The following is a 26,266-nucleotide window of genomic DNA, read 5'->3' as shown; positions in this document are numbered from 1 at the left end:
ATCTGTGGTGTGAAGGGCCGGGCTGCTGTTCTTACCGGTGGTGTTACAGTGTCCGAGGTTTGCCACTGACGGGCTCTGCAGCCTTGGGGCGCGTCAGCTCCCTGCTCCTGGGAGTCGAGCTGAGGGTCTCGCCCTGGCTTTGACAGTTACATGGCTCTAAGTGATTTCTAGCATTTGTCTCCGACTGACTTCCTCCAACCCTTTGAAAGAGGGGGCAGAATGAGCCCTCTTTTACATTGTCAATAGAAGATTCATTGCAGGAAGAGGGAAGTATTTGTGGAGGGGCAACGACCATGGTTATTAACATTTATGGAGCCCTTTTAGTTCCTCAGTGCCGAGTGGGGTTTTATTAGAATGTGAACACTTTCCTTTTAATACTGGGCTGGAAACATCCCCCTGGCAAACGTGCCCCTGCTCCTCTGTTGGGGGGAGCTCACTGACAAGTGAACTTCTTTTCTTACCCATCCTGTCACCAGCCTCCCCTGACCCTGGAAGGGGAAAGAATTTATGCCTATTGTTATTTGACAGTAGGGCCTCCTGGAGGCCAAGTTCAGCCTGCTGCATAATCCAAGGGGTGGTTTCTCCCCTAGCCCGTCTTCAGTTCCTGGAGGAATGCAGGAGTCCATCCAACAGCCACCCACATCCTCCAAGGCCTGTGTGTGTTCGCTGTCTGCTTCCTTCGAGAGCGAGCTCCCAGGATCACAGTCCCAGCTCAGACAAAATAAAGCCTGCCGTCATATCTTTACATTCCACTTCAGCACAGGGAAGCTTTTCTTGCTGCATACAGAATGGGGCTCTGGGAGGGGCTAGAGGGTGGCTTTGAGCCCGGCACCCTAGTGAAAAGGGCCTTGAAGCTGAAAGCTCATTCATCTCTGGGCAGCCTCCTTTTATGCAGCTTCGGGATGCTGAGGGAGAACAGTGCTGGCCCCTGGGTTTACAGCCCAGCGTCCCGTGTTTCCGCTCTGCTTTATCCATTCCTCGGTTCCCCTTGCAGTAGGATGCCAGAGAAAAACTAAGCAGTTTCCCAGGGTGCCTGTCTAAGGGTGATGTCTGATTAGGGTGGTCCTTCCTTTTTTGCTCCGGTTCCACTATCAATTCGGGCATCTGGGCTCTCATAACCTAACGGCAGACATCACCCCAGCTTCCTCCTCCCCTCCCTCCTCCCTTGTCCTCCCCTTTCTGTCTACCTAACACCTGCCCACCTGCTCACACTAAGGCTTTTCTCAGGCCTACCTTGTGCCAACCCAGAGTTACACACTGGAGATCAATGTGTGAATTAGATCCCCAATTAAATCCCCATAGAGACAAGTGACGACGTGAATACTGATTTCATTACAGCTGGGGAGGGTTCTGCAGAGGAGACGTATGGGGAGCTGCCCATCCATTTCCCCCATTTGTTGGGAGGTCAGCAAGCAGCAAAAACAATAATAATAACGATGATGATGATAATAGCTACCCAGTTCTTACTGAATTATAGATGGACCGACTGTATTTTAGAAATGTTTCCACGTATCGTGCTTGGCAGCGACCTGGTCTAAGCCAGGAGATGCTAACGATCACAGATGGGAGTGCGTTCCCTGGGAGGCTGATAGGAACCTGTCTTAATCCAGGTGTGACGGTGGCCTGGTGGTAACAAGGAGCACTTCATGGCTTTGTGGTCTGGGGGATGCTCTAAGAGCCTTTCGTCTAGGAGAGGGTGGTCCAGGTGGGAGCTGACACCACAGGAGGACCACTTTGGAGGGGACTAAGCAGGCTTTTGGACCTGGGCACACACTGATTGGCAGGCTTCCTTGTTATCCATGGACACCTTCCCCTTCCAGAGTACTTTTTGCCTCCCTTAGAGCCCAGAGTGGATTAAATTACGAAGCAACTTGTTTATGAGCGAGGATGAATCCATTGGCAAACCCGTTCTTCCTTATTAGATTCCCATTGTCATTTAATGTTATTTTGTGTATGTGTTTCTTTTGAGTAAATGCTCTGTGCGTTGGCCCAGGCAGCTCTCTGCAGTTCAGCTTTGCAGACACTGGCACGGGGATCACCTGGGCCTGGGCAGGGAGTCTGTGTCCCTCCCTTTGTTTTATCCTGATTTTTCTACAGCAGAGACTTTTGGTCTCGTCATGTGTATCAAAGGTCCTTGGGCAAGAGGAAGGGTGAAGGAAGGATTTGGCCGCTGAGCAATTGCATAAACACAGTGTAGGCTGGAGTCTTAAAACCGAACGTTTGAGCAGAACTGGCCTCGAGAAGCCCCATGCAGGAAAGCTCTTGTTAGCCTGCGCTATGGCAGCTGCCCGGTGGAGCAGAGTGACACTGATTTCACCCATCCATGTTTAATCATCGATACCCTGTAAACCGAGCTCTCCCTTTCCCTTTTTTTTTTTTTTTTTTTTAAAGGATCAGGATTCCTAGAGTAAATGGATCTGGCCACGTGAAGCAGCCTGTGCTTTATGGAAAACAAAAACAAAAACATAAAACCCCCTCAAAAACAAAAAAACCCAACCCAGCATCCCAAACCCTCGGCTGTTGAAACCCGATGTTTTCTGTTGTTGGGAGAAGGGTGTTTTTGCTATGAAAGAAAGATGTGACGGGGGTATTTCGAAGCTTTGTTTTGGTTATTGTCGGTTCTGCCAGCAAGTAACATCTGTATTTATTTTCCAAACTCCCCCAATGGCTGATTTGCATCTGTTTAGTTCTCTGGGTAACATTTCATTTCCTGACTTTATAGGTTGCTATAAAATCCATTCGTAAGGACAAAATTAAGGATGAACAAGACATGGTTCACATCAGACGAGAGATTGAGATCATGTCATCCCTCAACCATCCTCATATCATCAGTATTTATGAAGGTCAGTGATTTTTTTTTTTTTTCACCCGTGTATCAGTTACCATTTTTCATACCATGGGGCCTGCCAAGATTTTTAGGTAATTGCCCTTCTGGGCAGGAGCCAAGTATTTTTCCTCATGATGCAAAAATAGCTGGTTGTTATCTCTCATTTGGTTACCTTGCATGCAACCAGACACATGTAACACAGCTCACTTTGGTCATAAAATAGCTCTGGCTGGTGCCTTCTTCTGCCTTCTTGCCAGTTCTTGGCGGTTGCTAAGCAACCCGCCTTATTAAAAGCCAGTATTCGAGACAGCCACCGTTTCTGAAAAACGGCAGTTTGCTGTTGACCAGGGTCACGGTGGAGCCATTGTCAATGTCGCTCCCCAAGGCAGATGCTCCAGTGGTGGAGTCATGAGTTACTCCAAGTGGAGGCTCTGTGAGTTGGGGATTATCTTTGAGCAGGTCTGGGAAGTACCAAGAAAGAAGAGGGATCTCTTGGTGGGACAGATGCTTCTCCACTGGAATCCGAGTTGTAGTCAGTGTTTGTAGGAGAGGGGGGCCTGGAGAAAGTTACAAAAGCTCTTGTGCTTCAACTCGTTACTCCTTCCTGGGAAGAAATAGCGAGTATAAACTTCCTCTAGCCTCTCTCTCTCTCTTTTTTAATGTCTGTAAAAAAATTTACTCAAGCAATATGTGTTTATTGCAGAAATGATTGAGATACACAAGTTAAAACTTCAAAATAGGGGTGCCTGGGTGGCTCAGTGGGTTAAATCCTCTGACTTCAGCTTGGGTCATGATCCCAGGGTCCTGGGATCGAGCCCCGCATTTGGCTCTCTGCTCAGCGGGGAGCCTGCTTCCCCCTCTCTCTGCCTGCCTCTCTGCCTACTTGTGATCTCTGTCTGTCAAATAAATAAATAAAATCTTTAAAAAAAAACCAAAAACTTCAAAATAATTTCAGTTCTAACCTCTCCTGCACCTTTTCCTATGTCAATAAATATTCCCTGTCAGGACATTTTAAAAGGTTTTAGAGCCTTCCACTTATGGATGTACCATAATTTATTGGATCTAATTTCTTTTGTTAAACATTTAAGTTGTTTCAAATTTCTGGTGATTATTAGGAGGGCTTTTGTGACCCTGCTTGTAATCATTTTTATATTCATTTCTGATAATTATTATTTTTGTCTTACAAAAATTTTTCTAGGCTTGGACTTACTGAGTCAGAGTGTTTCTCCAGAATATTTTTAAATATATGGTTGAGTCAGAAAATGAACCTATTTTTAACTTGGGCTCATCATAGTATTTTAAATTATGGTCTGATCATAATATGTTACACAGTAATGGCTAAGAGGAAACCAGATGGTAACCTACAAGTTTTTCTGTTATCTATCTTAACTTTTCCTTCTGGTTCCCTGCCGTTTTTGGCCATTTTTTCCCCCCTGTTGCTTCTATTTTTGATCCTCATCTAGAAGTAAACGTTGGTGACAATTTTTATCTTGATTTCTCTAAAGCTCATTTTTGGAGCCCTTGGGGAGAGGGCGCTTAAGGGAAATTTTCATTCACTCAATCATGTATTCATTCCACAAACATCTCTTGTGGGGATTCTCAAAGTGCAGTCTCTGAACCAGTAACATGCATATAAATTGAGATTGATAGAAATGCAGATTCCAGGACCTCACTGAAGACCCGCTGAATCAGTAGCTTCCAGGGTAGGGCCTGGCCGTCCGTGTTTTAACAAGTGTGGGGACCACTGGTCTACCAAGTGACTGTGTCTGGTTAAGCATCGTGTTCAATGTGGTTAGAAACTGAAAGGGGGCGCCTGGGTGGCTCAGTGGGTTAAGCCTCTGCCTTCGGCTCAGGTCATGATCTCAGGGTCCTGGGATCGAGCCCCACGTTGGGCTCTCTGCTCAGTAGGGAGCCTGCTTCCTCCTCTCTCTCTCCTCCTCCTCCTGTGATCTCTGTCTGTCAAAAATAAATAAACTCTTAAAAAAAGAAAAAAAAACTGAAAGAGACAACAGGCTATGGACCTGTATGTCATACAAGGCATGACAGAAGACTGTTCTGTAGATAGGCAAGCAACGTATTCTTGGACCATGGAGTTCTGGAGCTTAGGAGTTTTCGTGGCATACAGACTGGGCCTTGAAGGAGTTATTTTGAGGAAGAATTGGAGAAAGCAGAATTCCTGGTTGAGAAAACAAATCCAAATATGCCTGCAAATGAGGGGAACGTCTAGAGGTTAGAAGTGAGTGGAGATACACAATGCAGGAGGACAGTGAGTTTTATAAAATTCCAAGTGGTTTTGCTCCCTGTGGCCTGGTTACCATGGGCACCTGAAGGCACTTGTGAAGGATGACCTCTACAGTGTAGACCAGTGTGGGTCACATGTGCTGTGAGCAGTGCTGTGTTTGGGATTTCTTGGCATAGAGAAGGATCGTTACTTATAACTTTAAAGACAGGTACCACGTAATTTAAAGTTCTTTGGATTACTGACTAGAATAATTTCCATTGAGGCCTTAGGTAGGAGGTTGGGCCTCATTCATAAAACCCTATCAACAAGTTTTTGGGGAATCAGAAAAGAGCTTGAGTTCTCGCATCAGGCTCTTGGGTTTTAGTCCCAAAAATCCTTCACTGTGTCCTTGACATGAGACTTTGGGGAAGTTGGGGCATCTCTTAGGGCCCTCAATAACCACACCTGTAAGATGGGGTTAACAGTTCTACCCCTTTCTTTGGGTTGTTGGTAGGATTAAATTAGATGATACATGGTCTGGTAGTAAGCTCAGAAAAGATAGTTATTGTGAAGACAACTGGTTCACAATTGGTTCACAATAATTATTGTGAAGACAAGTGGTTCCTAACTTGGTCCATTGGCAAGGGTCAGTGGGACTGCAGGGTGTTTGTAAGTCCTCTGGAAAACTGTGTAATTGCTTTGTCCAATATAGAAGCCACTAGCTATAGATGGATATTTAAGTTAAAATTAATAAAATAAAATAATTAAAAATTCAGTTCTTCAGTTCCACTAGCCACATTTCAAGGGCTCCATAGCCACATGTGGTTAGTGGCTGCCATAATGGACGGTATAGATACAAAATGTTTTCATCAATGCAGGATAGGACCATGTTGGTGTATAATGTTTTAGGTGGTGAGCATCTGGGTTAATTTTTTCTGAGGAGAGGGTACATAGCTTTCATCAGATTACCAGAGAGATCCTTGACCTCAGAGAGGTTAAAAAAAAAAAAATCTCTTCTTCCATCAAGTATTTTGTGACCTGCAGAGTACCATAGAAATAAAATGCATTGTTTTTATGCAGAAAACTCCCAGGGATGTGGCTTTTTTTCCTTTCAATTTCTTAGAAATCTCTGGTTTCTGTTCTCTTCTCTTTCCCTTCTCCCACGCAAGTTCTGTTTCTCCCACATCCACTAAATAACTGTGGAGGAGGGCAGCTCGCCTCCCTTCCCGGGAGGTTTGGAGCAGCAGATCACCAAGGCGAGGTTCCAGTTCCTACACCACTAAATGTGACCCCACAGTCAGGGGTTCTGACTTTATCTGCTTTGCTGTCCAGGACCCCAGGACCTGGCCCTGAGAGTGAAATTAGATCTCCTGAGCTCATCTGTGGATTTCTGAATAGTTTACAAAGCTCCCCCACCTCGGGCCTCATTTGATCCCTACAACGCCACCTGTGGGAGGGGAGGGCCAGGTGTCCCATTTTGCAGTTCTGGAGATGGAGGCTCTGGAATGTTAAGACTCACGGGGTGTATTATGTTAAGACTCAGGGCTACCACAACAGAACGCCACGTACTGTGTAGGTTCACAACAGAAATGTGCTGTTTCTCAGTTCTGGAGACTAGAAGTCTGAGATCCAGGTGTCAGAGCGTAGCTTTCTTCCAAGCTTCTCGCCTTGGCTTATAGATGACCGTCTTCTCCCCACGTCTTTATATGCTGTCCTCTCTGTCTGTGTCCAAATCTCCCCTTTTTAGAAGGACACCCGTCACACTGGATTAGGGCCCACCCTGATGTCCTCATTTAACCTTTATCTTTTTAAAGGCCGTGTCTCCGACTAGGGTCTCATTCTGAGGTACCAGGCTTTAGAACTCCCACCTCTGAATCTGGACGACCCCATTCAGTTCATGACACCGGGTACCATGGCTAACTGGTGGCCCAGGCACATAGGCTTCCTGACCTCATTTATTTTTTCCTCCACGGAACTTCAGCTCTATATTTCTGATCCTGTGGTGTTCTTGTTCTGCTGGCTGGGCAGCCCACCTGCGCGCCCCAGGCATCCCCCTCAGGCTGGCCTTTTGTCTCCTTCTTTGCCCTGAGGTGTGGGAGGGGCAGTGTGGTGGCAGCGATGGTGTGGACCAGACCGAGTCTGTGGTCTCTGGGCCAATCGCAGTGGGAAAGGGAACCTTCTTCCTGGAAGCTGATTGGTTGTGTGACCAGCCAATCAGGAGCCTTCGCTGGATGCGCAAGGCACAGATTTTGCTGAATGAAAAATAAGTGCCCAGGCTTCTAACTGGCTGTTTGGATATCAGCCAAGTGAATGGAACTGTGGAAGAACCTTATGAGTTCTTCAGCGGGCACGTCTGTGATTTAAAATACACGCATGCACAGCAGTAACAGCAGCAAAAAGCAGCCACATGGCAAAGCAAGGATGCGTCGACCCTATGTGTTTAGGAACTTTGGGTTTTCCTTGGGCAGGAATGCACCATCTTGGACTATACTATCCAGTGATACTGAAATACTAGTTCCAGAGAAAAGGCAATTCATTCATTTAAAAAAAAAAATACAGATTGAGTGCTTATTACATGCAGGGCCCTGTTCTAGGCACTAGGGGTGCTGGGGTGAACAGGACAAACTCTGGTCTCCTGGGGCGGACATTCCGTGAGTAGGCACGTAAACAGTGAAGTGGTTACCGAGCTGAGGCCTTAATGGAGCAGGGAGTGAGTCCCCTGAAGCCCTGGGCACTCCAGGCAAGAGGATCGGCAAGTGCAAACAATCCTCAGAGGAGGGAAGAAGCTTATGTGGGCAAAAGTGAGAGAGTCTGTGAGGCTGAGGGAGAGAGTGAGTAGGAGGGTGGTGGAGAGAGGAGGTCAGGGAGGGCCAGGTTTTGACCAGATTGGCTAAGGAGAGCCGTGGGTTTTGTACCAGAAATCGGGCAAAGCGACAGACTTTGAAGATGAAAGTAGCTTTTATTTACACTTTAAAATAATACTAATAATAGCTAGAAGTTACTGAGTTTTACCCTGTGCTAGGATGTGTGCTAGGATATATTATCTCAGTTAATCCTTATGTCCATGAAATGCAGACTGTTAACATCCCTATTCTATGGTAAGGAAATTTTGTCTGAGAAGCCAATTACGTTTTCCAGAGTCACACCAACTAAGAAGTAGGAGATCTGAGTGCTGAACCTAGTCACTCTGAAGTTGGTGTCCCTAAGACAAGCCAGGTCATTTGGTGGTCTGCAGTGACCCCTAAGTGGGGGCAAGCATTATTCTGGACCCTGTGATACAGAGAATTCTTGGTGTTCACGGGGGTTGTTGTCCAAAATACATGAGAGCATTAAATGCCAGCTTCATGGGTATTTTAGAAAATATTTCGCATACATCTCAGGAAGAAGCTTGGGGCCCAAATCCAGTCGACTCAAAGATCAGGTGTTTTCCACATTGCAGTCCATGGAAATGTAAGTTATTTGAACATTGTTCACAAATGCCACAGGCTCTCGAAATCTGCAGCTTTACTGAATTAATGCTGCTGTTCACCAAATCTTAAAAATAATTCCTTTCAAATGTTTCTTTCTCGAACGAGACCCTGGGGTTACTCTCCTATTGACCTGTGGGTGAAGGTGATTAACCCTCAAATTTGTCGACTATGTGTAAACACAAACCATAACTGGTTTCTAATGCTAAGTAAATAAAAGAGGATAGAAGTACACCTTGCAGTATGTGATACTGAGGGTAATAACATAAGGGAGAGAGAAAAAGAAGAAAAAAAATCTCTGGCACCATCTCTGAGATGGACCCCTGTTTCCAGTCAAAGGAATTCCATTCTCTCAGCAGGGTGGGAATTGACAATATGGAAAGAACAGCTGAAAAGGAAGTGCCCGCCAGAGCTTTCAACTTGGCTGCCTAGGATGGAAGAGATAAAAACGGTTTTTGCCTGAGGTTCTGATTTCAGGACCTGAGTGTAAACATCAAAGGCACGTTGTCTCGCCCTGGCTTCCCCTTTGAAAGCCTAGGAGACCTAATCTGTAAAATCTCGAGAATGAACTGTCTTGCCACACAACACTTTGGGGAAATTTAGCACCCCATCTGGTAACAGTCCCGCTGGGGAGTGGGGAGGGGAATGAAAAGGCACGGAATGAGTGGAGGAGATTCCCCTGGTGCCTTCCCTTGTATACCCTTGGTTTTTGTTCCTGGAAATCTCTCTTCCTGGCCCTGCGAGATTACATAGCTTCATTGATTTGCATTACGATATGCTAGAACGGGCCAACCCCCGTTGCATCCCCTCTCTTAGGGAAGGCTGATCCTGGCTTTCTGGAACGAAGTGGGAATCCTGTTGGACATTGGTCAGCTGTGATCTCCCACCTTTGGAAGAGTTTCTGAAACTTAAAAAAGCCAAATGAAACAAACAAACGTACCTCCCTTGATAAGCCTGTGTGTTTGGGTGAGCCAACTGCTCTTCTGGTTGCAATGATGTGACCTTGGGCTAGTGACTTAACCTGTCTGAGGGTCTCTTACCTATAAAATGGGGGCTAGTAGCTCACTACTCTCTAGATAAGGTTGGAAGGATTAAATCAGATAAGGGATAAAATCGCAAAGTGCCGTGGCAGGTACATATGCTCAATAAGTAATATTGTCCTGCTGTGATGTTTAGGGCTCCGAGAGGTCCTTAATGACTGGCGTATCACCGTCTTTGGGGAGGTGTTAGAAAAGAAGGTCATGGCCAGATTGCATACACCAGTGATTCCGAGTGCTGGATACACATTAAAATCTCATGGGACATCTGTAAAAAATGCTGAGACCTGAGCCTTACCCCTGGGGATTTAGATTTAATTGGCCAGACTGAGAAATATGGACTTAATCCTGCAACCAGGAGGATATGAGCCCTGCTCTTGAAACTTGTCTTGGTCCAATCATTTGTCATCAGTGAATTCCAGAGAAGAACATGTGTCTGGCAGTGATCACCAGTGAGCAGGGAGTGATACCTTTGGGCTTGGGTTTACTTGGCCATTTGGTTGCTGCCCTCATCAGGGACTCAGAGCCCCATGAAACAGTTTGTTGAACTTGGCAAAGGGGTGTATTATGCTCGTGTTTACTCTTTTGAACCCATGGCGAATCGCTGAGCATTTTAACACACTCCCCTTGCTGCCAGACCTACAAGTTCCACATGAACTCTCTGCAGGCTCCATCCAAGAGGAAGGACTCGCCCTGGTTAATAACACAGCACCAGAGCTCCCTTCACTTTCAGTCACACACGCGAGCTCTTCAGCTGTGAATCTGTCCAGCCACGTTTCTAATGAGTTTCCTATTAAGTTAGCTGTTTGACCTTCAAGTGTATTATTTTCATTGTTTCCATTTGATTACACCCAAGTCATTTTTCTAGAGGCTGGAGATTAGAAATGAAACAACTGAAAACGCATGCTGCTCCCTGGCTGTCTCGCCTCGCCCTCTCGGGCTTCCTGGAATTCAGCATTTTCTAGTGCCTCAAATAATACCACTTGTACTTGAACTTAATTTAAAAAAAAAAAGATTTTATTTATTTATTGACGGAGAGAGAAATCACAAGTAGGCAGAGAGACAGGTGGGGCGGGGGGGAGGGGAGAAGGCTCCCTGCTGGGCAGAGAGTCCGATGTGGGGCTTGATCCCAGGACCCTGGGATCATGACCTGAGGCAAAGGCAGAGGCTTAACCCACTGAACCACCCAGGCTCCCCTTGAAGTTAATTTTTTAAAGAAAATAAAATGGAACCGTGTTGTTGTGTAATTTAGGATCGTTTTGAACTTGAGTGTGATGGCTCTGTTAATTTGCCTCGGTGGTTGACAGCATGCATGGAGGACGCTTGTAGGGTATGGAAGAGGCCCCTCCCCTGATGATTTCTGACAGCAGGTTCTTCTGGCAGGGGTGGCTCTGAGTTTGGGATCCATGCTTTGGAACACCACTGGGATCTAAAGAAGGGACCCTAATTAGGAGAGTTAAGCTTGCCTCCACCTCAGGCTTGGCTGCAAGTCCTTTGACATCTCTGAGACTTAGTCTACCATTTCTCTGTTCTCCCACTTCCCTGTCATCCATCAAGGGCACACATGTGATCTCAGGTGCAGATTTTGCTAATACCCGTCCTTGATAATCCTGGATTTGATTCAGGCATGACTAAGGCTTGCTGCCTACTAATAACAGGCTAACGCACAGATGCGTGCTGTGATAACCTTCACAATGAGGATAGGTGGTTTTCACCTTAACAGATGAAGAAACTGAGGCTCAGAAAGTTTAGGTAACTTGCCAAGGTCACTCAGTTGGTATGTGGCAGAGCCTGGATTTGAACCCACGTAACCTGGCTTCGGGAAGTCAGGCTCTTCATGCAACACTGTGTTGCACGATGAGGTGGGCCTGAATTTAGAGTTCATAGGGGAGTCCTGAGCCATCCATGGTGGGGCAAGCAATGGTGAGAAGCAGAGGTGTGATAAGCACAGGGCTGACTTTTCCACCCTGGCTGCTGGTAAGGGTGGGATGAGCCCCTGTAGCAAAGCCTTGGGTGGGGAGGGCAACAGTAGGGCTGTCTTCACAGGTGATGGGTTTCTACCATGTTCATTGCCTGAATTGGAGAAGTCTTTTTTTTCTCAGAGTTCATTGCGTCAAGTATAAGAGGGTTAGCGTCAGCCTGGGGTGGTTCTGAAGTGTTCTGATCAATGGTCAGTGCTCTGAGATTCCCATGGTGTGAGTGTGTGTGTGAAACAAAAGGCCAGACAGAGCGAATGATTGGGGAGATCGTGGGGTGTGGCTGATGAGTGTGTGGTGATGGTCGATGGGCCACATCACCTCACAGTCCTGCTTGTTCCCGTGGAAATATCCCCAGGGATGGTTGTGGAAGGAGGGTGGAATCCAATGGCTCGACGAACATGGTACCATTCATTCTCTCTCCCATGTAGCACCTTCCTTTATCCTGGCCACATCCCCTGCCCTCCTAGGATTTGTTATTGGACCCCCAGATAGCACTGTTGGTCTTAGCAGGAATGAGTGGTTCTTGGCAAGACATCTGCATCCCCTCTCCTTATATACTTTCTTACCATTTTTTCTGCCTTCTGTGGAGTCCACTGCTGGTAGTGGGTGGCCTTGTTGGCTATAGTTCTCCTTGCACATGCCAACCAACATCCAGAGAGAGTTTTGGTTTAAGAAAAGACAATTAGTGAACCAAAGAGCCTTTCATTGTCCTGACCAGGAAACACATTGATTCAACTTGGACCAACTCATTGTCAGTGGGAGAGCTGCCTGCCCAGTATAATTTTGTCACTCTCACTGCCATGGGCTTTTAGACTTAGGGGGTCAGAAGACCATTTTGTGAAGCCCTGAGCCTATGAGGTGCTTGAAATTTAGTTCTGGGGAGGAAATTCTTGAAGAATGGATCTTGCATTGACTAAAGGACCTAATTAGGTTGCAGACAGATCTTACAAAGCAAAGACCACTCATTTCTGAAATGAAAAATAAGCTACTTTCCATGAGGATCGTATGACCTCTAGAAAAGCGTACCCCTGAGGAGTGGAATGGTCCATCTGTCTGAGGTGTCAGGAAAGCAGTAAAAATGCTGTCATGTGGGAAGGCAACCCCATGGAAAGAATGAACTAACTTAAGATATGGGGTTGATTGAAAGCAAAGGCATGAGGAGAATCTTGACTGGTCAGGCTGTTGGCCTTTTTGCTTAAAACCAACAAACGAATCTTCCTCTTCTGAGGTTACATGTAAACCAGAAAGACAATCTCCTTTTTTTTTTTTTTTTTTTTTTTTTGGTAACCTGCTGTCCATGCAGCATTCTGTAAAGGGATTTCCATCCTCTCCCTTCCTAAAGCCCGTTTTTGTCCAAATGGCCTCGTGTCTTTGGTTCTAGAATGGCTGGTGGACAGTTAAAATCCCAAGATCTCCTCACTCATCAGCATTTCTCCTGGGCCAGAGCATTGTTTTGTAATCCTCATTTGCTCAAGTCATACAAATTGTGTTATTTACCCCGGGGGCAACAGGAGGGAGTTGTTAGGAGTTGGGTAATTAGCATGGTTGGGAAAGCCAGACAATCAGAAGGCAGAGCTGGACCGTCAAACTGAACATCTGATGAAATTCAGAATTAATTTGGAGAAGTAGCTGTTGCTATAGGAACCAATCCCCACTCTCCCTTGAAATGGAAAATAAACAGAAAGCAAGAGAAATCGTTCAAGTTGGTGTCTGGGAAGAAGGCCTTTCTGTGGGACAGTGGAAGAGAGTGGACAGAGTCTGGATATCGGTCTATGCAGAAACAATGGTAAAACCATCCTAGGCAAGCAAAACCCGAGGCGTTTTGGGTGGTTCGTTTGCATGCTTGTTTCTCTAGGAACTTTCTCAGGCCATGTGCATTATCTCACTGATTTTTTCTCTCTGATTATTTGGTCCTTAAAATCTGTATCATACAGGTTAGCACTTGGTTTATTTTATGAACACTACTATGCTATCCAGCTGCACTGCAGCCCCTCCAGGGCAAAGACTCTGCCTCATGTTGCATTCTTATCCCCTTTAACACAAAGCAGAAAATGCTTCAGATTGATTAAAAAAAGAAAAAAAAAAGCATTTTCAAAAAAAAAAAAACAGTGATGCTGGTGACTTTAACGAAGGAGACTATTGAGTATTATGCAAGGAAAGTAAATGGATGACGAGAGGCAGGTGATGGGGAGTCGTGGGAAGAACAGAAGCTTTTGAGTCCTGTACATTTGGGATCAAATCCTTCCTGGTTATCTGCCCAAAAGAAATATGTACAGATGAGCTTCGAAAGAAAGTTTACAGCAGCACTCTTCATAATGACCCTCACCTGGAGACGACCCAAATATCCATCAACAGTAGAATGGATACAGCCTCGGTACATTCATACAATGGATTACTCTATAGCAGAGTGAACAGTCGTCCATTACCCAGAACAAACATGGATTATTCTTACACGGTTGAGCCAATGAAGCCAGACACAAAGGAATATATTCAGCATGATTCCATGTGTAGACAATTGGTAGAATTTATCTATGGAACTGACTTATAATCATCCTATTCATGGTATTGGCTTATAGATGTGCTTGGGAAGATGGTTAGTGACAGAAAGAGGACACAGGGAAGGTAGGCCTTGCCTGGGTGCTAACCATGTTGTTTCCCTAAGTGTTGTTCCCCATTTACAAAGCAGGGATAATGTTAATACCTACCTCCTAGGATTGTTGGGATTAACTGTGACAATCCATGGCATTGAGGAGTTGTTCAATACGTGTTACCTATTGTTACTAGTAATAAGCCTTCCGGGGAAGGAGAGATCATTGTCCAGCATGGAAGGCTCTTGGGAAGAAGGGTGCTCTGGGCTATTTCATAGCCCAGGATGCTGGGTGCTTGCCCTGTCCTTTGTTCCATCTGTTTGTTGTTCTTGGTAATGTTTGGGCCCATCTGACTCCCCCCATAGAGCTCCTTGTCGGTGTTCAAGGCCTCAGTGGCTCATTCATAGCTTGCCTCTCCTTTCTTGTCCCTTAGTCCCCAGCCCCTGCCATCCCCTGGTGGTTCTGCTCCTGCTTCGACCCTTGCTTCTCCTGCTGCCTCTGCCGGGCCTGCCTTCCCCTCTTTTCCCCTAGTAAAGTCTTCTCTCAGTAGCTCCAGTGCCAGGCCCATAACGAGTTCTTTATATGAGTGTATTGTTAGAACTAAAGCCTGGATCTGCCACACATGGACATGGCCCCTGTGCTGTGGGCTCACTCACGCTGAGCTAAGTTTCTATTCAGGGTTTTGATTTTCCTGGTAGGGCCTGGCATGTCAAGGGCCATAGTTTTCCTTACCGTTCTGGAGCCACTGGGCTTCTGGGTAAAACTGTCTGGCCAAGAGACACAGGCTTTCATTTTTCAGAAAGGAAACCCTTCCCAACTGGTGGAAAATAAGCTTTTGCTTAGTGACTAATAACATAAACACAGACAAGATTTCTGGGCTTATAAATAACCAGTTGTAAAAGTGCCCAAGGGAAGCGGCCCTTTTTGCCAGAAGAATGGCCAGGAGGGTTCCTATCACCTCCCTGATAGTGACCTTAATGTGGGCAAGGAGCCTTGGGCCAAGAGTGCGGAAGCTGGTCATTCTTCAGGACAAATTCCCAAGGCCTTGCTCTTACACATTAGAAATCCTGGGCTATTCTGGAGAAATAATAGTTGATCTCTAAGGCCCTTCCTGATCGAAAACTTTGTGATTCTGTGGTAGCCACACCACATTTTTTAAAAATTTATTTTTTTAAATGTACAAGTGTTTCTCAGAAGTAGGCTTTTTTTTTTTTTTTTTTTTTAAAGATTTATTTATTTATTTGAGAGAGAGTGTGTGCTCATGTCAGGCAGAGAGGAGGGGCAGAGGGAGAGAGAGAAACCCTAGCAGATTTCATGCTGAGCTCAGAGCTGGGCTCCATCCCACGACCCTGAGATCGCCACCCAAGCTGAAAAGAAGAGTCAGACACTCCACCGACTGAGCCACACAGGTGTTCCAGCCACAACACGTTTTAAAGAAGGATGGCAGCCCAGAGAGAAAAGTCTTAGGGTTTTGTTTTGCAGGAGCTGGCTAAGAGGCAGATGGGTAGTTCTGAGGATAGGTTCCCATTATTGAGCACTGGCCGGGGCACCCTGCCAAAGGAGCGGGTCCTGGGAGCTCCCTAAGTGCCCTGCATCTGACTGATGAGGAGACCGAGGTTCGGTGGCGGGGGGGTGGTTCAGTTTGTGTAAAATGGCGTAGTGGCTAGGAGCGTGGCACGTGCGGTCTGACTGCAGGCTTAGGCCTGCCTCCTCCTTGGACTCGCTCTCTGGCCACGGTAGTCGCTAACCTGGCTGTACTCAGAATTTCTCACAGGCACAACGAGGATACTCACAGGACCGAAGCCGTAAGATATAATTCAAGCAAAGTGCTTCTTAGCTCAGTGCCTGCACACAGTAGGCCTTCAGTAAGGGCTGCCATTACCAGAAAGGACTTGAAACTTCATACCTAACACCGTGGGGTCTCCGTGAGGGATCACTGGTGCACCACGTCTAGAATTGCTATTTGCCTTTGGTTAATCGAGGGTTACAGTGAGGGTCTTGACCTTGAGACTTGGCTGTGGGAGGGGTGGTGATGGGGTCTCAGAGCCCCGTGTGGCCACTGGGATAGCTCCCTCGCCTGGCTGCCCCTGAGGCCTGCCTCTCATCTCATTCACCCGTGTTTACCAGACCAGCTTCCTGGCTGTTCCTCCGGATATCAGGAGGGAGGTTGAAATGGCCAAATCGACTGGCAAAATTCAGAGTCAAAGAAGCCAGACCCTCCAAGGGCAATCAGGTATTAGCATTTTCAAAAAAAAATTTTTTTTTGTTGATGCGTGATCACAGGACACATTTATTTATTTATTTATTATTTTTTTAATAAACATATGATGTATTTTTATCCCTAGGGGTACAGGTCTGTGACTCGCCAGGTTTACACATTTCACAGCACTCACCATAGCACATACCCTCCCCAATGTCCATAACCCCACCATCCTCTCCCGTCCCCACTCCCCCCAGCATCCCTCAGTCTGTTTTTTGAGATTGAGTCTTTTATGGTTTGTCTCCCTCCCAATCCCATCTTCTTTCATTTTTTTCTTTTCCTACCCCCCAAGCACCCCATGTTGCATCTGCACTTCCTCATATCCGGGAGATCATATGATAGTTGTCTTTCTCCAATTGACTTATTTCGCTAAGCATGATACCCTCTAGTTCCATCCACGTCATCGCAAATGGCAAGATTTCATTTCTTTTGATGGCTGCATAGTATTCCATTGTGTATATATACCACATCTTCTTTATCCATTCATCTGTTGATGGACATCTAGGTTCTTTCCATAGTTTGGCTATTGTGGACATTGCTGCTATAAACATTCAGGTGCACGTGCCCCTTCAGAGCACCACGTTTGTATCTTTAGGATATATACCCAGTAGTGCAATTGCTGGGTCATAGTGTAGCTCTATTTTCAGTTTTTTGAGGAACCTCCACACTGTTTTCCAGAGTGGTTGCACACAGGACACTTTTTCCCTGCAGAATATCTTGCAGGGCCCGTGTGTATGGCACGTGCATGTGGAGCTGTTCCCCAGCCCCTTCTAAATACAGAAAGTCAGCTGAGGGGCAGGAGAGAAAGGCAGGAAAGCAGCCAGGATGGAGATTCAGAGCAAGGGGTGCGCAGGGACAGGACATCAGCTGGGAGGACAAAATCGGGCTGTGTTTTAGAGGTGGCCTAGCAGGACTCACTGATGGATACTCCTCGAGGAGTCAAATACCTGGTGTTGAAATGCTGCTTGTCTCTGTGTGATACTATGCTGGCCAATTGGAAAGGGAGGAATCCCATCACCAAAACAGTCCTTTTGTCCGCATGAGACCAGCGAGCCATACTTTCTGATAGTCACTGAAGGGACCTGTGACTTTGGCCTCCTTTAGGGATGCATCAGACTTCTTGGGGGTATGAGCCTCTTTGCTTATTTCCCTATCAAAGCACTCTCCTTCTTTCTTCCTCCCCTGCTTTTAAAAATTAGAAAGCCCACTTCCCTCTCCCCGCCTATCATTCCATCGTTTTCGGAGCCTGAGCCATGCATCCCGAAGCAGCTTTCCTAGGTTCCAAAGTTTATTGTTAATGAAAAGGGCACAACAGGCTGAAATCCCTGGCAGAAGCCAAGGCTTCTGGGTACACCGAGGCCAGCAGACGCAGGAGCAGCCAATTTTATCTGGCTGTTCTCTTTCCTCCTCCTCCCTGCTCTCCTCCTAACCCCTTCCTTTTATCAGAGAGGTTTGGCTGGACTTGAAGGAGCCAAGAAGGAACTGGAGGGCCTTGCGCTTCTAACAGCCAGTGACAAGGTGTGGGAAGACAGAGGACCCAGGCCTGGGGCATGTTCCAGTTCAATTCCATTCTCATTGAGTGTGTCTAGGAGTCTGGCTCAGTGCTACAGCCCTGGGGTCCAATAATATCAATAGTAACAATAATAGCTCATGTCCCTGCATGCATGCCGTAAGTGTAGGCCTTGTTCTAAACATTTAACATACCCAATATCAATAAACACTCCCAACAGTTCTAAAAAGTACTGAGTAGTAGTAGAAGTACTAAGAAGCAGTATTATCTACATTTTATAGTTGCCAAAACTGAGGCACAGAGAGGGCAAGCAACTCCCCCAGGGTCACACAGCAAGTAAGAGGCAGATCCAGGAATCCCACTTAGGAGGGTCTGATTTTAAAAGTAAACTTTTTACACCCAAAGTTCCAGACTCGCAGTCCAGGCAGAAGAAATGGATATGTAAACCAGCAAATAAATCCATGTAATTTGAAAGTGCTATCATACAAGTATGGGGTAGCACAGTGAGAGGGAGAAGGCGGCAAATAGAAGCCATATTTGAGTTCAATCTTGACAGATGGGCTGGAGTTTCCCGCACAGGTAAGGTAGGTAGTAAAGGCAGAGGGAAGGAGGTGGGAAACAGCAGTGTGTATGCGTGTGTGTGTGTGTGTGTGTGTGTGTGCGCATTTACAAGCATTTGGGAAAACAATTTCCATGGTGGTGTGGGGGTTGGGTGGGAAGGGACTGAGGCAGGGAACCCAGCCTGGGGTGATTGCTATGTCCTGACATGCCACCAGGCGGTGGCATCATGGTTCTCTGTCCACGCTAGAAGCCAGAGATGAGCTCCGTCCAGTCTGGTGGGCTCAGCCAAACTGTGTAAGTCTCTTAACTTCTTCAGGCCTCAGTGTCCCCATTGTTTTTAGTGGTAAAATTAGTGGTATTTCTCTGAAAGTTTGTTGCAAGATCTAAATGGGTCAGTACATGTCAGGTACTCAAAACCCTACAGGAGCCTGGCACATAGTAAGGGCAAGGTAATTCTTTCCTGAATTGTCCAGAATGCACTTAGGAAGTTTTGAGTTCACTCATTTGATAATTGCAAATGGAGCCCCTCTGTCAGCTTTCTGAGTGCTGGGGAGACATCCATGAATGAAGCAGAGCAACCCCCCTTTAGTGGGGGAGACAGACTAAACAAATACACAGAATACAGAGAATAGGGCTGGGATGGATCCACGGGCTCAAACAGGACCTGCAGGGCCACGTTTAGAACTTCGGGTTCTATTCTGAGTGAGATGGAAAATCTAGAAAGATTTGAGCAAAGAGGTGACAAGTCCAGCTACCCATTTTGGGTTCAGAGTAGCTTGTGAGGTCTGGGTAGCTGGTCCATATCGAAGGGTTCATAGGAGGTAGGTGTTATCATCCATTGTCCTGTCGACAGGGGCCTGTTCTTGGAGGCGGGGCTCAGGAGAATGATCTTGGTGAATGGTGTGGGGCCCTCAGGAATGAGAGGCATCTTCCCCTTAAGGTTGCTGAGGTGTATCCGGTAACAAGAGTGGTGATGTCATTGTCCACCTGGCTGGAACACTCGCCCAGCTCCTCGTGACGTGGAATGGCCTGACTTGTGTCCTGACCGGTCGTCCTTGGCCCCTGCTCAGTGACATCTCCGTTGTCCCCCCTTGCACCCTCTGGAGCCATAAGCGGGCTTGTTGGATAAACAGGGTTTTGTGTGTTGCTGTCCCCCCCACAGTGTTTGAGAACAAAGATAAGATTGTGATCATCATGGAGTATGCAAGCAAGGGGGAGCTGTATGATTACATCAGCGAGCGGAGACGCCTCAGCGAGAGGGAGACCAGACACTTCTTCCGGCAGATCGTCTCCGCTGTGCACTATTGTCACAAGGTACGGCCGAGCCCCGCCACAGCTTTGGTCACCGATGGTTTTGATGGTCATGTGATTGTTTTCAAAGTATACAGGTGATACGCATTGTTGTCTGCATGGAGAATTTATGAAATAGAAGAAAATCACCATCACCCATAATTCCGGAACCCCGGCATAACCCATGATGGACATTTTTGTTCGTTTCTTTCTCATCTCCACCTCCTAACATTTTTTTTCTATTTGAACTTCTTATTTCGAATAATCTTAGGTGTACTGTAAAGTTTTCAAGCTGGTACAGAGTGTTCCCGTATGCCCCTCACTCGCTTTATCCTAATGGGAACAGCTTACTTTACTATAATACATTTGTTGAAACCGAGACACCAACATTTGGGTGGTGTTATTAACAAAATTCCGGATTTAGATTTTCCCCGGTTTCTCTGCCAATGACCTTCCTCCATTTCAGGACCCAGAGTATCGCAGTGCATGTATTTTTACATTTGTGTCTTGCCTTGTCACTTAGTATTTTAATCTGAACACGTTCCTATGTTACTTAAAATTCTCTGCAATTATTGTCATTGTTGGATTTTTAAGGCTGGTTCCAATTTCTTTATATATTAACCTTTTCCTCTCATTTGAGTGATTCACCTGAGGGAAATTCCAGAAGTGAAGTCACTGGCTGTGAACCTTCCTGTGCTCTTGGTATCTTTCCTTGCATAGGTCACTTCCACATAGGTTATGTACCTACACACACATTTTATCTACACACACATAGTAAAGCCAGGTTAGTTTACCATTTGTCTCTGGAGAGGGAAATGAAGTACGCAGCTAATTTCAAGACGTATGTCAGCCATCGTCATTGTTAATCATATTAGTCATGATTCCCATTGTACTTGTACTTTCCGCCAGAATAGTCACATCTGGAACAGTCTTTCGACTTTGAGGACAATAATGACTTGAATCCAACATGGCATCCAAAATAGAGTCAGCTTCTTCGTTCAAATGATTGCAACGCGGGGCCTTCCGGTTTGTTAAATATTCCGGTTAATCAAGAGCAGCTCCATACGTAATTAGAAGATACTACTCAAATCTAAAACCCTTAACCCATGTGAACCCTGTTGGGCTTCTCTTTGCTGACTCAAAAGGCACTGATGACTCAGCTCAGACGGTGTTTTGTACGTTATCCTCAGGCACTCATCAGCATAAAGCTCTACAGGTCAGATTTCCATTATCTGAGGTGGGTGAATACTTGGGATTTTGTACGAATGGGGCTTTATCAGGCTCATTCCCTCTTACTCTGAAAAGTAGGAAAGCAATAATATAAACCCAAACTGCTCCCAGTCTTTAAATCGGGGACTTTAGATTCTGTATCCTTCTTCCAGGAGCCTTGGTTTGTGCCTCTCTGAGGTCAAAACACATCCAGGAAGGTTTGCGTTAGAGAAAGGAGTAGAGGGGTGCCCGGGTGGCTCAGTGGGTTAAGCCTCTGCCTTCGGCTCAGGTCATGATCTCAGAGTCCTGGGATGGAGCCCCACATCAGGCTCTCTGCTCAGCAGGGAGCCTGCTTCCCTCTCTCTCTGCCTGCCTCTCTGCCTACTTGTGATCTCTCTCTCTCTGTCAAATAAATAAATAAAAATCTTAAAAAAAAAAAAAAAGAAAAAGGAGTAGAAATACAGCTTTCATCTCTTCAGCTGGTGCTTTTGGAGATAGTAGGGACTGTCAAATGGAAAGGAAAAAGAAACAAGAAAGCACCAGCTGTAATAAACAGGCTGATCGTGAACTAAAGAAATCTCGATTGAAAGGCAGAAGTGTTCTAGCCCATTGGTTTGCTCGAAAGAGCAGCTTCAATCTCAGATGTCCTTTATGACCAATGACATGGAGAACTGACTCCCTGCTATTGGTCCTCCCAGCCTGAAGGAGCTGGTTCTTTCCGTTCCACCTCTGCCCGTGCCCTCCCCTACCCCACTGAAAGATCACTGGGTTTTATGAAGATTTGTGCATACCCGTTGTTACTGTGGGGTAGACCAGCAGGCTATTAGTTAATGACTCCTTTTCAGCCTCAGCAGGGCTGCCTGCCTGTCAGTGAAGGTTTGTTTCCAGACTTGCCAGAGTTTGCTAGAACGGAGAGGTCGCACGGTAGGGCAATGCCCCACTCGGGTGCCCGGTGGCTAGGGTCTCCTCAGCCCCTCCACCTTCACCCTCAAGTCTAGCTGAGCAGAGTGGGTCTTGCAAAACATCCCTCCCAACTGTTCAGGAAATGTCCATTGCGGGGCGGGGGGGACAGGCAGGCAGACAAGTGGGGCCCGTGAACCCCACATTCTGAGTCTCCAGCAGAGAAATCTGCTTCTTCACTGAGAAGGGCAGCACAGACAGACATTGTTCGCCCCCGCCCACGACTCTCTTGCTTTTACACAGTGGAATGACATTCCGACGAAGAATCCCCCTGCTGTTTTACAAGCTCTGGGGGAGAATGGATTCCAGTCATTTTCCGCTCACCACACAGCAAGTGACTAATGCTCTCCTGTCGCTGGTCGCTGGCTGGCGGGGAGCGTCATGACAGCGAGGGGAGCCCTGAAGGATGGAGGCAGGGACCACCAGGGCTGGCGCGTTTCTTTAATCTGTCAAACCTCTCCCTTTGCTCACTCTCCCGCCCCCTCTTTCTGTCTCTCGTCCCGGGCCAGCCACCCCGTTCATGTCCGCGTCTGTCTTCTCATTGCAGAACGGCGTGGTCCACCGGGACTTGAAGCTGGAAAACATCCTGCTGGATGACAGCTGCAACATTAAGGTAAGGCTCTTGCCCGGTGGACTGATTCCCAGGGCGAGGACTCAAGGTGCCTTAGGCTGCAGCCTCAGAACCAGGAGGGTGTGGGGAGTCACCTCAGTTCAGTCCCAGTCCTCCAATTCGACCAGCATGTTTCTGTCTCCAGCAACATGCCAGACTTCCATCTTTGTGCTGGGATAAAAAAGATGATGAAAATACCATCCCTGTCCTCAGGAAGCAGTCATCACCATAAAAACACCTACGACCGTAACATATTGCATGTGTATTTCCTATCATGTTTGCCGGCTATCGCTTACCTTTAATCTTCACAAACCTATGAGGTGGGCGCCGTTATTGACATAATTTTGCAGATAGGGAGAATGAGGCACAGAGAGGTTAAGTAACCAACCCGAGGTAACACAGTGGTACCTAAGTGGAGTTGGGGTTTGAGCCCACGTGTGCCTGACTCACGAGGGCTTGAGTTGTCAGCAGGGCCCCAGGTTATGTAAGAGTTGGAACTGCCAGCCTTCTGTCACTGCGGTGCCATGCCTCCTCCTTGTCTCTCCAGACCCTCCCACCCCTCAAACCAGCCCAGGAACTGGGAAGCTGACTGTGGTGGTGTGTGCTGCTGGGAAAGGAGCATACCATCCGGTGACAGGGCTGGCTTCCACGGAGAGTGTTTTTGCTGGCTGCCGCTGGAGTTGAAGCAAACTCTCCTGTCCCACAGGGTTCAAGTGCCTCCCATGGGGCACTCTGGATGTCTTTTGATCACGGCTGCAAAATAAGCAAATACAGTTTCAAAATAAACGCAGCTCGTCGCATGGGTTTCATTATGAAATGGCCTTAGTACTCCTGACACCAGGGGATCCCTGTAATTGGCCATTGGTGACGTTAGTGCCTCATCCCTGGTCCCCGGACAAGGCATGGGAACGACCTTCTGTTGTCCCCTTTCCCGGTTGCTCTTGCTCTCAGTGGAGGGGGTGCATCGCAGGGAGACTGTTTCCTTGCTCCGTGTTTGGATTCTGTTTGCGGATCATGGCAGTCGCCATTAGTCACCATTGTTTCCTTTGAGAGGCTCCTCGAAGTCACGTTGGGGATGACCTCTTGTTTTTGCCAGAGGTTGACCTCTTTCTGTGTGAGTCCATAGAATACGGAGGAAACGGTTGGTCAAAGCAGTTCTTCCTAGGATCAGGAAGTGAGAGCTCAAGGTCTCTCCCTTTCTGGATTCTTCCAGCTGGAGCACTCGGTGTCCAGTCAGAAAATTCCCTCCTGTGTGGCTTCCTTGCTGCATGCCATCAGGAGAGCCACTTCATTGTGTTCCTGCGACGTAACACGGGGGTAGCAGTCATGCTCACAGGCTTGTGTTCAGGACTAAACAAGATACTCTGTGTTTAGCTTTGTACACTGCTGAGCACTGTGTAGTGAGTCAAGATCAAGAGCGGTGGCTTTGGAGCTGGGTAGCCTGCAATCTGATTTGAATCATGACTCTGTCCCTGACTAATGGCAGTGTTTTGGGTCAATGACTCCCCTAAGCCTCAGTTTTCTGACGTGTCCAGTAGGCATGCCAGTCCTGCCTCTGGGGGTGGTTGTCTATGGATTTGTTTTCTCAGTGAATAGTTTCCTGAGCAGTTATGTGTGCCATGCCCTGTGCCCGGGGTGCCTGGGGAGTCAAGGGCAAATGTGGGGATATTCGTATGCAGAGCACCTAGCAGTCAACTCTTAGTATCCAAGGTCCCTGCACCAGCAGTTGGTCACCAGAGAGGACACTGAATGGGGAGTCAGCTGCTGTGAAGGTGCCTGGGTCCTTGGGAGTGGTGGCCAGGCCACGGCTAGAGAACTGGATTCTGGTCCGAGGGGCACATTTCTAATGGTTTGTGTCATCCACCCTGGTAATTTTCTCTGCAGATTCTTCCTGCCACCTGCCCCCTGGAGCTCTCCAAACGAAATGTAGTCTTTACAAGGCCTGGAATGTGAGCCTCTGGCTTGGGGATTGGGTTCTGTGGGACAGTGTGACCTCTTGGTCCCATGATGTAGTCCCAGAAGTGATAAGGCACATAGCTTCCTATGGAGTCATAGAATTTCCCAATGGAGGAGAAGAATAGTTAGAATTCTGAAAGCAATTGTGCTGGGAACAATGCGGCAGGAGCCCTGGGGAAGGGAGCATTTGCATGAGCAATGGGGCAGTGGTGTGGAGCCTCCCAGCTCCCAGGACCCGTGTCCTTCCATCTGCGCTCCCTGTCTGTTGTATAGATAAATAACAGATACATAGAACATTATAAAAATTGAACTTTTGGTCATTTTTTTTCCTCCTTGTCTTTTCCTTAGGAATATCTCCTCCTGGCCTTTCCCAAGGTAAAAAAAAAAACCTCTTGGGAGCACGTGTGCGCACACACAGACACACATACACACACGTGAAAAGAAACCAAACCTTCCTTATTCCCCAACACGGATTCTTCCTTCTGCCTGTTCAAGGGATAACACTAGGACCTGAGAATCCTAGAGCTCCAAGAACATTGAGGGTCATTTTGCAGCCCCCTTGTTCGAGTGATGAAGGCCCTGTAGGTCTAGGTCACGTGCAGGGAATCAGTGGGCTAACTGTGTCTCTATTTCCTTGGGGTGTGGCCCAGCGCTTGCCACACAGTAGGTACCCTTAAGTTGTTTGGGTTTGGGGTCAAGGGATGACAGCCAGGAGGAGTACTCCCATGTTTGACTTCTGGGCAAATTCTCTTTCATCATCTCACACGCACTTCCAAGATTTTTTTTTTTTAAATGCATTTCATCTGGTGTTGATTTGCCTTCCGGCTGTATCTGCCTGGCTCTTCCTGACTCAGCATTTTGCTGGGAGCATATTTAGAAAGGGCACTGTGGTGGTAAAGGCAGTGGACACATGGCCACACACCAGCCTCCGTGTTTAGGAGAACCCGTGGCATCAGCATCTGGCCCCAGGCCGGGGAAGGGAGAGAAAGCCCACGGGAGGCAGGCAGCCAGGTCCCTCTGGGAGCCCCCTTCAGTGCCTCTCTAGGAGCAGTTCCGTCTTCTGTACTCCGGGGGTGGGAGGCCTGTAAAAATGTTAACTGGTTTAAACTGGTCACATGTCCTGGTAGTTTGGTGTGAGCCGTGTAGCTCATTTCCCCCCTCCTCTCGGCCTGATGTTGATTTGCGAAGAGCACATCTGGCATTGGAAACTATTTATCTGGCCAGTGTGAGAGGGTGTGGCTTCTAAAAATATTCACATAGTCTGTTGGCAGAAGGAATGAGAGCAATGTGCTTCTTTGGGTTGCATTCCGTCCTCCGGAGAAACCCACTAAAGCCTCAGTGGAGTAAGCCTGTGTCTACTAAAATAGACACCCAGCATAGCATTAATTTGCAATTAATAAAAATGGGCCAGATCCACATCCCACTCTCTGGGAGAATGGAATGCCGGCAATTCCCATAGAAGGGTCCTGTAAAAATGTCTTACAATAAGAAGAGGTCTAAGCACTGGGGTCAGCTCGCCTCCTCAAAGAGGGCTGGGAATTGGGTGAGCTCCCAGGGCTCAGAGTAGAGGGAGAGAGGGGAAATGGCCTGTTGCTCTGATGACAATGGAATCGCCAACAGCTGCAGACAAAAAAGGAGCTTTGAATGGCCCGGGCTAAGAGGAGCTAGAAATCTCCGAGGCCACACTGGGCAGCTTGGGATATGGCCCCTGGGCTTTGATTATGTGCGTTTGAGAAGTCTGCATTCAGGAATTAATCAACCCATTGGCTTGTTTGTTCATCCATCCACTTA

General features: G+C 47.2%; 1 protein-coding gene across 1 annotated transcript in view; it reads left to right on the top strand.

Moving 5' to 3' along the window:
• Positions 1-26,266, top strand: part of NUAK1 (NUAK family kinase 1) — a 69,515-nt gene that overhangs the window by 28,838 nt on the left and 14,411 nt on the right. Inside the window, exons 2-4 of the mRNA XM_032836493.1 lie at positions 2,723-2,843; positions 19,613-19,764; positions 22,457-22,522. Coding sequence (XP_032692384.1) covers positions 2,723-2,843; positions 19,613-19,764; positions 22,457-22,522 — 339 coding nt within the window. The remainder of the gene's footprint in view (positions 1-2,722; positions 2,844-19,612; positions 19,765-22,456; positions 22,523-26,266) is intronic.

This window comes from Lontra canadensis, unplaced genomic scaffold (genome assembly GCF_010015895.1).
Source record: "Lontra canadensis isolate GAN:19392208 unplaced genomic scaffold, GSC_riverotter_1.0 scaffold93, whole genome shotgun sequence".
Taxonomy (NCBI): Eukaryota; Metazoa; Chordata; class Mammalia; order Carnivora; family Mustelidae; genus Lontra; species Lontra canadensis.
The sequence above is the reverse complement of the archived record's forward strand: the minus strand, read 5'-3'. Positions and strand labels throughout refer to the sequence as shown.